Genomic DNA, 12,628 nt, shown 5'->3' on the forward strand with positions numbered 1-12,628 from the left:
AATTTCCGCGTTGTGCAGGGTTCAGCGGAAAGTCGCATCCCGAATGGACCAGGTGTGTGGAGACCTTAACCCAGAGTTGCGCCAGCTCGCAGATCTGCTCCGGAGAACAAACTAAACATATAGACGCAGTGGCGTCGCCACGGATTTTCGACTAGGGGATCTGGTCGGACGGTCATCAAAGTAATCCCCACCAATTACTGAAAACTCCTCGGATTAGACAATTTTATTTTGAGAATGCACCAAAATCGTTTTTAAAATATTTATTTTATTCTTGATCGATTTTCGTGGCCAAAAGTGTGTGTGTGGGGGGGGGGGGGGGGGGGAGGCGTCGGACCGGTATATTTTCAAGAATGTGTGTGTGTGTGTGGGGGGGGGGGCCGGACCCCTCCGACCCCCCCCCCCCCCGTCGGCGACGCCCCTGCATCAACCAGCGGTCCCCCATTCATTCGGAATCGTACCCCAATCCGAGGATCCATGCTTCCGGCGGCTAAGTGCAACGCCACAACCCGTCCGTTCGCAAACGGCCTAGGCCATTCGCGAATGGCCGGCCATTCGCAAACGGACTAGTCCGTTTGCGAACGGACCGCCATTCGCAAACGGCCTAGTCCATTCGCGAATGGACTAGTCCGTTCGCAAACGGACTAGCCTTCGCACTTGGCCCGTAACATCACTGAAAAATTTTTTTACTCACTTTTCTGAGTAATGACTGAGTTGCCATTTTGTCCAATGGTAAAACTCACTCTAAATCCGCGTACTCAGGTAAAACTCAGGGCGGAACGCAGGTAAAACTCGGGCAAAACTCATTGCAAGTGAGTAGCATGTGAGTAACAAAGTGAGTTGCCATTTTGTCCGATGGTAAAACTCAGATAAAACTCAGTAAGTACTCATGCGTAACTCATGTCCTACTCAGACAACTCAGGCCAAACTCAGGTATTAGTAAGTCATTACTCATGAAAAACTAGGAAGTAACTCACATGTAACTCAGCTGGTACTAATGTATAACTCAGGTGGTAGTACGGCCATAACTCAGTTGGAACTCATCGGTTATTCAGTGAAAACTAGGGCTGTACTCAGACCGTACTCACGTCGATAACTCATACGATACTCGGGTGTTACTCAGGCGCCGCCTGAAACGGCTGATCTGATTCGTTTTATATTGGCTCAAGCCAATGCATAGGCTCGCCGCCCATGATAACAGCTGCCGCATCAGCATTATGCAATATGCATGCATGATGCTGATACAACAGCCACTACCAGGCACCTAGTCTATATATTGGGATTGGCCAATATATAACGAATCATTGCCCAAAACCAGCATACATATCTGTATTATACCATGCCCGACCAACGTCTAGTCTTGCACTATTCGCCCCAGCCCTTACAAGAAATACATGTTTGTAGAAACGGTCGCATTGCGCTGTATTTCAATTCTGACACACGCCAAACTGCGTCGGGGGGGGGGGGGATCGACTCCACGTCAGCTCAGCTTCACTCTTTGCCAGCTTCTCGACCTCAGTCTTCGCGGCTACAGGTGGCTGGCGCTCAGAATTGAATGGTGTGTGGAGCACATGGATACACACAAACCACAGCGTGTTTCGCACTTTGTGCGCCGTTTTGTTGACTGAGCACAAAGTGCGCCGTCGCCCACAGCAAAAACTCCCTTCCAAACCATGGATCCCCACAAGACTTCCGTTCGCTCCACGATGAGGCGGCACCGTTCGTTTTCTTCGGACTTGTTATGATAGGGGTGATCCAAATTTTCGTCACCCGTGTACGCCACCACTGACGCCTTCTCCGCCAAGATGCAGAGGAGGCTCAATGGGCCGTTCCCTGAAAACACAATAAAAAAGTCAGATTTTCTTTTGCCAGTAAGAGAAACGGAAGTTATAGGGCATGCAAGGTGATTGAAATATCAAAAGTTATCAACTTACTTCAGCTCAAAATTAATGTTAAACCGCGCCGTGCTGGTGCTCTGAGTTTACCGTGATGTACTCGGGGGAGGGGGTCGTCTTCACGTCCGCTCTTCTAACTCGGCTGTTGGGGTTGGGCCACGTAGCGACACGCCGTAAGCGGCTTTCGAAAAAGCATTAAAGATATTTAAGGAAATACTTGGGTAATTTTAAGGTCAAGTCAAGTGCCAGGTCACCAGAGGTCAGGAAAGGCCAAATTTTGCTTATTTCAATATTTTCGAAAAACTGGTGCTTAACTCGGAACCAAAAGAGCTGCCCGCGGAAAAATGCAGTCAAAAGCCCTTTCGACTTTTTTTTTTGCTGGCGTTTGATCTCAGATTTGACCTCAGGTCAACAATTAACCCTCGCCCGTAAACGGCAATCTGCCACCTTCGCCCATGCAGGGGGGGGGGGGGTTGGTGCGACCCCCTCCTTGGCGTTTGAAAACGGAGCGTCGTAGAGCTTAGCGGAAAAGACCAACGGATTGCTCTCGCCGAGATCTCGCGATTGGTGGTATATTTTTTGGTCCTAGGTCAACATTTGACCTACTTTTGACCGGTCAAAGGTCAAATTTTCGGAAAAATAGACTTTTTCAACTTTCCGCGGCGGTTGCGGCAAAACGGTGGGAGATATCGACTTGAAACCTTCACTATCGTGTTCCTTGATCAATTTTCTATCGTTTGGTATGTATTTCGTTTCCCTAGCTCTAAAAATGGCGCGTTGGGAGCGCCGGAAGTCGGCAAGGTCACAGTCGGCGGCAGAAATTCGAAAAATCAAAATTTAAATTTTTGAAATCTGATTGTATTTTTGGATTTGGAAGGTCCATTTGCTCCCTATAGAAGCTAATATTGCTGCATATTCCCATTGAGGTGACAAGAATTAGCAAAATAGTGGTTCGGGCGCTTTTCAAAAATAGTACCGGACGCTGTTCCTCTTGTGACGTCATAGCTCCGTGACCTGACCTGACCCGGTCAAGTTTCTTATACCATATGATAGCCAATACTTGCCCCAACATGCATGGGAAGTTTCATCACGATCCATCAACCGATGTCCGTACCACCGGCAGGAAACCTCGGGCGTTGGCACTCAGTTTGTGAAAATCCGGCCGGAGGCTGTTCCCTTTGTGACGTCATAACTCCGTGACCTGACATGACCCGGTCAAATTTTTTTTTATCAAAAGATGCGCAAGGTTTGCCCCATAAGGTACCCAAAATTTGGCGGCGCTGCGCGCCGCCGTTTTTGCACTATTTCCGAAAAACCTCAGGGGTTGCACCAACCCCCCCCCCTACATGGGCGAGGGTTAAGCCTCCAGGGAGCAAAAACTCTAAAAAAGCCGTTTTTACCAAAATGTTTTCTGTAATACTTTCCACTCAAGAGTCACGACATTTATTTTGCCGTTAGCATAGTGTTCCTCTCGTCGGGACGAATGAACTATAATTAGACCTTGAAAGGCCATATTTAAAACTTGACCTTAGGTTGACCTGACCAGGTCATGTTGCATATCAGTCGATCCAAACCGTCAAGCTGAACACATATGAGGTGTTTTATTGCACTAGCAAATATATTTTATACATGCCGTAAGGTTGATACTTGAGACATGGTGATGGGACAGTATCAAAAACGCTATACAATGAAATCCGTTCGATATTTTTTTGACATTTTACCTCAAACTGGTGTGAAATCGAGCGGTGAATTCCCTGAGCGAAAATGACAAAAATATCGAACGGTTTCCATGGCACGTTGCGAACGGTGCGATCGTCAGCGACCATTGAAATTGTTCCGATGTTAAGTCATTTGACGTGACCTGACCTTGAACGACCTGGGTCTAAAATTTCTTCATATGCAGAAACAAATGTATGAGCAGGTGTGCCGAAAATGGTGGCGCTGCGCGCCGCCGTTCTTAGATATTCGCGAAAAACCTGAGGGGGCGGGGTGGGGGGCGTAAAACGCCACCCCGCACAGCGCGGGTCAAGGTCGGATGGTCACCTTAACAGTCGGGTTTTAGTCTCGCAAAACACTTCCATGGGCGTCCAATATTAAAATCAGCTTGAAACAATCACATAAAATGTGTTATACTTAACAGTAATGGAAATAATTATGTCACGTCCAAACGCGTCTCGCCGCGGTATCTAATAATCTAATATGTAAGGAAGGTTGAAAATGCTCGCTGAAATCGAATAGTGTACGAAAATATGTGTGTAGGCATTAAAAAAAAAAACAGTCGGAAAAAATAATAACAGCGGAAAAATAATAAGCACAAACGAGACAAAAGAATCTTAAACGGTTCAGCGAGCGGAATTAAGACCATGGGCTCCACCACCGGGGGGGGGGGGGGAAGGGTACGGGGGACGTGTCCCCCAATATTTTACATTTTTAACATTGTGCCTATGGATGCTGCATGGAAAGAATCGACTTCAAACAACCTTCGCCCCCCCCCCCCAAAAAAAAAACATCGGGTCGTGACGGAGTTCTTGTTTAAAGAAGTAAAAAGGGTCAAATGAACGTTCTTTTAGGATAAGGACAACATTATCCCACAAACATGTTTTTTTTAACCCTCGCATGTGTAGGGGGGGGGGGTCGGATTGACCCCCTTTCCCCATGGTTTTTCGCGAATAACTCGCGTAAAAAGCGGCTGATCGCGACGAAACTTTCAGTACCATCGCATTGATCAATTTTACACCTACCCTGAAACTTTCATGACCCTGACCCAAATGACCTTTGACCTGTGACCTCTTTTCCGAGACCATGTTTGGCCGGAATCGCGATTCGGCGTACGTCGGCTCGCATTAGCCGCGCGTTTGCAAGCTTGTCGTGGTTTCAAACGTTCAAACATGTGATTTGATGTTACTCCCATGCATTAGGGTGGGTGTCAAGGTCACCTGAAGGTCAGGTCAGGTCATTGACCTTTGGTGACCTCGGGTGACCTCGGTTCACTTTTTCGAGTTTTACATGTTTCTAGGCTAGTTTTTTGGAGCTGAATTCGAATTTAACACTCCATTTGAACATTTACGAAGTAGTTTTGGTGCCTTCGTAACATGTTACGAAGCTGTCAGAGGCGGTTGACACGTACTACGAATACCCGTCACGACGCCTACTGATTGACGTGACCTGACCTGACCCGACCTGGTCTAAATGCTTAAAGACATCATCTGTGATCAAAACTAACACGATATTCGTGATCAGTACCCCGAAAAACCCCTTAGCAGCCACACTTTACGACTTTCTAATAGGTCCCGATTTTCCCGACTTTGGGTCATTGACCTGACCTGGAAGGTCAACCAATGACCTAGGACCTTAAAATTGGGTATCATCGGCTTCCTCTCGTCACGGGCAACACGCTCGTTCTTTCCGCGAAGCTCTAGCTCGATCAGGGGCCAAACGGCAAGGGGGGTCCAACCGACCCCCCCCCCCCCACACACACACATTAGAAGCTGGAAAACGCCGCACACATGCAAGGGTTAAATTTAAATATAACATAACTCACCTCTTCTTTTTCGAACTATGCCGGGTAGGTATCCCTCAGTTTCTCGATCGATCTGCTCCGCCGTTCACGGTTGGCACCGACCTCCTGACGCCGGCGGGGAATGTCTGCTGGTCCATCCGTTCACCTCCCTGTTCTCCGCGGCGCATGCGATTGATAAAAGCTTCATCGACAATCACCGAGCTCTTCACAGATAACTTACCCGTCCCATCCTTCGCTGCACGCCTTCCCCGCTCCTGCACTCTCCCGCACAATTTCACAATAGCCTCAACAATTCAACGTGAACTACGCGAGTCACCGCGCCACAACGGACTGAAGCGCGCGCCGCGGTTTTCGAACGCAACGGCTATAATACTCATCACGCGAACTCACGCATCACGCAGGAAACTCACCCTGCCGCGCATGCGCGCATCTTCAAGCCGGGGGTACCTCACGCACAACTGCACGTGAATTCGCGAGAACTCATGCATTGCGCAGGAAACTAGATTTGCCCAAGCAAAACTCATTTCCGACTCAGTTCGAATTCACGAAACTAAGCACTCAGAACTCACGCATAACGAAGTCACCCTGGTGATGTGAGTTAGATCAGCCAATAAGTGAGCACCACTATCGTATTCACTGAGTTTCTTCATGAGTTATTACTGAGAAATGGCTGGCCTGAGTAAAATTTTTTTTCAGTGATATCTAATCGGGTTCACAAATATCCGACTATTGCCGCAGAACCATATGAGGGTTGTGAATGAAATTCGTAGAACAATAAAAAGACGGCGTAGGCATGTGCAGTGTGCACTTGTGCAGTGTGTACAGTGTATCGTTAGTCGATACATATGCACTTATGCAGGTGCATCAGCGGCATCCAGGACCAGGTGCGACCTTTCCGATGGCCATTCACAAATGGCGTGGGAGTCACAGGCCCCCTTTATTTGGTCCACGTGCCGGTAATGGTGCCGCTACCCGGTAGACCGGGGTAATTATCGACACATTCCGGCCGGACGTCTGGAGCGTCAGCCGCTCGGTGTTGTCCCCCGCCGTCTGTGTGTCTGTGTGTTTCGTGGAAGCTGATGACGCCGCCGTGTTCCGTTCCAGGAGGGGCGGCCTGATGATGAATGACGTCATTGGTATCGTGGGCGCCGCGTTCATGGGCTTCAGCAGCATGGCCGACTCGTACGAGCTGCTGATCGTCGGCCGGCTCGTCATCGGCTACAACTGCGGTCAGTGCGGGGTGCAGAGCCGTGCGACCCGGCCCGTCCCGCCTCATTCCCACAACGCCTCTGCCCTTTCTTGTCCCGCCCCCGCCCCGCCTAATTTATTGCACGGCAATACATAATGAAACGAAATTTTAATTCGACGAGTCTTCAGAAATTGGGGATTTTATCGAAGCATGATTCCACATCCGGTAGGGTCCTACAGCGCCTTCCTGGATCCGCCAATATTCATTCGAGCCTTCATGTCCGCACCAGGCAGCAGTGGTTGCTGGATGTCACCCACACTGCGACGGCCGTCGGCCACACTGTGGCGGCCGATTACCCTACCCAATACCCAGCGCTCTAAATAGAGATTCAATATTGGCGACTGGAACTCTGGGGCGTCGCTCGAGGCATGATAATGTCAACCAGTTGATGCAGATACGATTTAATCATCAGTAGACGCTTTTATCTGTTGTTGTTTCAGATAGGCATGGAATAAAGCGGCATCCAATCTTTTTCTAAAGAAGAAGAAAAAACATTGTTTTCGATATTTGCTATCACTTCGTCTAGCAGCCAGGGCCATTACAAAAATAATAGCCTAAGTTGGCTCAACAAAGCATTCAGTCATCTGTGGCTGAGAGCTGAGCTGAACACTGGCTCAGTTGATCTGAGGCCAAAGTCGATTACCTGGTATCGACATCTGCTTTCAACTAATTGGATTCGTAAATTCGGGTGAACTTTGAGGAGGACAACTCTGCATTCCCCACAGTTACATGTTTCAGATGACTTCTTGCGAACCAAAGCATACACTTTGTTTTCACTCGGTTTGCAGAAAGTCCACATATTAGAAACCTAATCTCATTTAACTTTCTCAATTCGCTTGATAAGTCAATCTGAACTTATGTTTGAATCTGATTCAGATTGCATTGACTTCAACTCCTTTGCGTGGTCTGGAATGACTTTGTGTGGAGCTTCTATGATGTCGCAGTTCCAATCCAGTTCAACTTGTCCAGAGTCCGCCGTATTATCGCCAGTCGCTAGCCTGGCGTATTGTGTGCGTCCCTCTCCCGTTCAGCCCAGCATAAGCTGTGTTTACGGCTTATGCTATCATTCCCTTTCGGCGATGCAGTGCTGCGAGCGCCGTTATTGCCGTTCCGTACCACCATCACCTAAAAATGTAGTCGTGCTATGCAATGTGAGGTAACTCGTAACTGAGCTGTGATAATTGTTGTGTTGCCTTCAAAACGCCGGCTTCAAAACGGACCGGTGAAAGAGGTCCGTCTAGTCCTAATTGGCCTTGACACTCGTCCGTCTGTCGCCACAGGCATGAGCTCGGCCCTGGTGCCGATGTATGTGTCGGAGATAGCTCCTGTGAACCTGCGGGGCGGTGTCGGTATCGTCAACCAGCTGGCAGTGACCATTGGCATGCTGCTCTCACAGGTGGGTCCGAGATCAGAGTGGCAGGGTTACGGAGGGACAGGGAGGGGTCACAGGTCACCGAGGGGCAGGGGGGGGGGGTCACCGAGGGGCAGGGAGGTCACCGAGGGGCAGTCAGTCACCGAGCGGCGGAGACCGGGTGACAGGTCGGGACGGGAGTGACAGGGACGGGTCGGTGAGTAGAAGAGGCGGGATACCGCGTGGGAGCGAGGGATCGAGGGTTCACCAAGGGCCAGGGCTGGGTCACCGAGTGGCAGGGACGGGATGGGATCACCAGTCAGTAGATAATTCATGCCTCGCTGATGGTGTCGATACTGGTTCGCCACGGTTACTGACGGTGTGCGTGTCTGTTGCAGATTCTGGGCCTTGGTCAGCTGCTGGGCACCGATGACGGCTGGCCCCTGCTGCTTGGTGAGTGCCCTCCGTCTGCTATTTGAGTGTATTGTGTCTGCAACTCCCCTCTATGCTGCTTGGTGAGCGTCCTGTGTCTCACACCCCCTCCCTCTGCTGGTAGGTGAATGGTGAGCCTAGCCCTCGCTCTAACCTCGGGAGCCTGTGTCGTTCGTGGTCGGCGGAATCAGTAGCGACTTTCATGTCTGTCGTTCCAGCTAACGTGTCTGACATCTGCCATTTACGGTGTCAGGTGTCTGTCCCATTTAACTGTGGTTCGCTTATTTCCAGGAGCTCCGATTTCATGTGAAAGTGTTAACTAAATTGGGAGGGCCAAAATGGGCTATTGATTTTCCCTTGTTAGGGAATTACCAGGAGCTATGTTAAATATTCTTTTCTTATTGCGTACAAAAGAACCAGCACAATGCTGGTTCTTTAATTTTTACCGCTTGAATGTATGTACAGCTCTGACTCCTCGGCTTTTCTGGTTATTTCCGTAATTACGAGAAGCCAAAACAGACAAGTCATCCTGACGGATTATTAGAAGGTTACGTTAAAAACGTGTCTTCTGTATCTGTTAGATTTAACTAATAGTTAAACACCTTAGCAACCGCATTTCATTTGACAGCTGCACGATTGGATGCAACATTTATCGTCAAACAATCGACAGCCAGCCAGCCAATTGTCGTCACTGGCTGTAGAGTGATAGATTTTCTGTCTGGGCCCCTGCACTCATCTTTTCATTGTAGCTGGGAACCTGTCCAATATCTTTCCTCTGAGCTGCGCCAATACGAGCCGAGGCCCATGAAATGCCCGCCTGTGCCGAGCCACGAGTCCGGAGCTTTCGTCGGGCTCGAATTGCAGGCTGTGCCGTGACTGGCGGCCGGCCGGTGCCACGTGGGGTGGGCGGGCTGCCAGGCCGGCCGGCAGCGGTCGTCGGGTCGGGGAGGGGTGGGGTCCTTCCTCCGCCCCCGCACGACGGTCCGATTCGGGAGCACCCGGTACGTGAGCAGTCTCTAATGACAGCGGCTGACGACTCCGTATGCCGGTCACGTGTCCTCAGGCAGACAGTGGAGGCGAGAGTCTCTGTCTGACCGTGTCTGGGTGTTATCGGGACACCTCTGAATGAGCTGATGTGACCCCTGACTTTTGAGACCCATGTACTAACCGTGAGCAGTTCGTCGATCAACTCTTCATAGTGAATGCGCGATGTTATTCCTCTGTTGGTTCGTTGACTCCCACTCAGTTGGTATGTTACTGATGTGTTCGGTCGGTGGCCGGGTCGCTGTCTGTTTGTTTCTCTCTCTGTGGGACAGTAATTGGCCCGTATCTGCACCGTATCAGCGATACCCAACAAGTGTCCGGTCACGGACGTCTTTCGTGTATGAATAATTCACCGGTCCCTCCGACCACCGTCTGCTCATAGTCCACCGGAACGCCTGGTCTGCGACCGTTGGAGGCTCTCTGTAATCAAGGCACGCCCGGCCGACGGCGGAATATTACCGCGCAGTGTCGGCCGTCCCCTCTCACACCCGCCCCCGCCCCCCGCCCGGCAGCCCAATATTACCCGCTGCGGCCGCCGCCCTTTGACGCCTCGGCTGGCGGTGGCCGCCGCTCTCCCCAGGCCTCCCCCGATAGCATTGTTTGATCCGGGTCTGATCCACTTCACCGCCGCCCGCAGTAGCCAAATGGACCAACTTTTAAATGAGAATGCAAATCAGCCTGCCCGACTGGAAGTGTGCCATCGCCCATCAGTATAAGGCATTCTTTCTCTGAAACGATCGCTATGATGGATTCTACTATCTTCAGTTGAGTATCAGAGTCTTCGGTTCTTATTTGACAAGTCCAAGTTTCTTCTCCAGTTTGGATTGACTGAACGTAAAAAGCTGATAGGTTTGTGAAGTTATCTTTTTTCTTGAATGCTGCGACAGGGTGTTTCAATTCTAGGTTGTTCTGATTTCTTGAGTGATCTACATATCCATATTTAATACCCATATTTTATACCCGCATACAATATCCTTGACATTCATTATTCTATTCATGTGATGCTTTCGCGTATGAAATTCCTCATCGTTATTTTTTTACCCCCGGCCAGCTGTTATAGCGTGTGTCCCGGCCACTCTCTGTGAGTAGTAAGCACACATCACCCCGTATCCCGTGTCCGGCTGGTCTGTGTACACATATGGTCCGTATCCGGACTACCGGTCCCACTGACCCGTCAGCCCCAGCGGACGGTTCCGTCTGCCCCGTCAGCTCTCAGCGGGCCTAACCCTACAGCGTCCACCGACCACTCCGCCGCAGCTATAAACACGTCTGTGCACACACCCGGTCCCTCGACCTTTTTCGTGCATCGTGAAAAAGCTGCGTCTCGTCAGATGTAACCGCTGGCTCGTGTCTGACTGGTGTGCCGGCGTGCTCCATGCCGGGCTGAGGGTGCTCTAGCTCTGTGCTCTGCTGAGGGTTCCCTGTATATATAGAGAACCCCCGTGTTGAGGGTGCTCCGGCCTCCGTACCGTGCTGAGGGTGCTCTAGTCTAGCTCTGCGCGCAGCCGACTGCCGAGTGCTAGTGCCGGGGCCGGCGGACGGCGCATCAGAGCAGCGATGATATCACACACAGCGATATGAGCAGAGTGCACCGGGTATATGATCTAAGGGTGTTGTCTCAGACATGGCGAGAGGATGCTCCCAGACATGGCGAGAGGATACTAGTTACACCAGACTCGTTAGGTAAATCATATGAATGCAGTTTCCTACAGCAGCAGTACAGCATGTAGTGCAGCGCACCTACAATTTCCTTGTTACAGCTACCGGTTTTCATGGTTGAATTTTCAACTCGCAAAACCCACTTACATTTTTTTCAGGAGCTTGACTATGTCCTCGTCACATGATCTTTTCTTGTGTCCTCGGTGTGTCATCTGTGTCGTCAACAGCTAATCGTCCATCCTTATCCTTGTCATTCTCGCTCCGTGTCGTGTATTCCCGTCTGTCACCGACGTCCGCCCCATCTCTGTGTCCCAGGTCTGCCCGTATGCCCCAGTCACCCCTGTCCCGTCTGTGTCCCGAATCACTGTCCCCTGTCCCCTCTCTGTGCCCTAGATCTGGCCGTGTGCCTGAGTCGCCCCTTTCCGTCCCTGCGTCCCAGGTCTGGTCGTGTGCTCCGAGTCACCCCTGGCCCTATCCCGTCTCTGTGCCGCAGGTCTCGCCGTCTGCCCGTCGGCGCTACAGCTGGTGCTGCTGCCCATGTGTCCTGAGTCACCGCGATATCTGCTCATCACCAAACAACGCGAGCAGGACGCACGCAAGGGTGGGTTGGCAGCAAACGCTGCGCACGCGAGGGAGTGCACGAGAGAGGTGGGGCGAACTGTCCTGCGGGAGGGTCGCATAAGAAGCATCAGTGATATTTTTGACTCGCTGTAAATTTGTACCTACAGAATTGTTTATTGTTTATTGTCACGAATATCCAATCATATCCTCTGAGAAGGGCTATTCTATGATTTTCGTCATACAATGGAGAATCGGAGCAAAAGCTCCAGTTCGCACCATTAAAAGAACAGCACATTAAAACATCATTGAACACACAGAATTAAAAACACTTGGGTAAAATCGCAGGTAAAAACAGTTAGTACATACAAGCTGGTGATCTAACACGATAACGAGTTGGCTGTATCCCGCACTAGCGCCGGGACATGAACTCACGTTTGAGCACTGCTTTCAGACGTCGCGCCGTCAGATCCTGGCGATTTTTAGCTATGACAGCGGTATTATACAGTTTCGCGACTCTACAATGAAACGTTCTCTGGCCATGATGGGTATGGGCTCGGGGCACTGCTAGAAAATTTGATTGACGCGTGCATCTGCTCGCAACCTGATGGTTTCTCTTGAATTGAGAGGCCACCGATAGGGGTTGCTTCTGCGACAAGATACGATGAAGGAGACAGATGTCGTTGAGGTCAATAAAATCACGTGCTGACAGCCATCCTAGCGAACATTCCTAGAACATCCTAGAACATTGTTACCAGGCGTGAATGTGACATAGCTATGCTCAATCGTGTTCTATAAAAAATAGTAATCTCGCACTCAAGGCCCTATATACCCTTGCACTTTGGCTCAATCGTTATTACCACCTAGAATGTGTGATCGATCATAAAATGGGTTATCGTGAAGTTGAATATCTGGAGAATGCA

At 50.3% G+C, this 12,628-nt stretch overlaps 1 protein-coding gene across 1 annotated transcript in view; it reads left to right on the forward strand.

Moving 5' to 3' along the window:
- The window catches only part of LOC122392139 (glucose transporter type 1-like), a 52,092-nt gene that overhangs the window by 31,388 nt on the left and 8,076 nt on the right, over window positions 1-12,628 (forward strand). Inside the window, exons 8-11 of the mRNA XM_043386708.1 lie at window positions 6,517-6,641; window positions 7,942-8,057; window positions 8,411-8,465; window positions 11,641-11,748. Coding sequence (XP_043242643.1) covers window positions 6,517-6,641; window positions 7,942-8,057; window positions 8,411-8,465; window positions 11,641-11,748 — 404 coding nt within the window. The remainder of the gene's footprint in view (window positions 1-6,516; window positions 6,642-7,941; window positions 8,058-8,410; window positions 8,466-11,640; window positions 11,749-12,628) is intronic.

The sequence above is a fragment of the Amphibalanus amphitrite genome, unplaced genomic scaffold (genome assembly GCF_019059575.1).
Source record: "Amphibalanus amphitrite isolate SeventyFive unplaced genomic scaffold, NRLGWU_Aamphi_draft 000471F_arrow, whole genome shotgun sequence".
Taxonomy (NCBI): domain Eukaryota; kingdom Metazoa; phylum Arthropoda; class Thecostraca; order Balanomorpha; family Balanidae; genus Amphibalanus; species Amphibalanus amphitrite.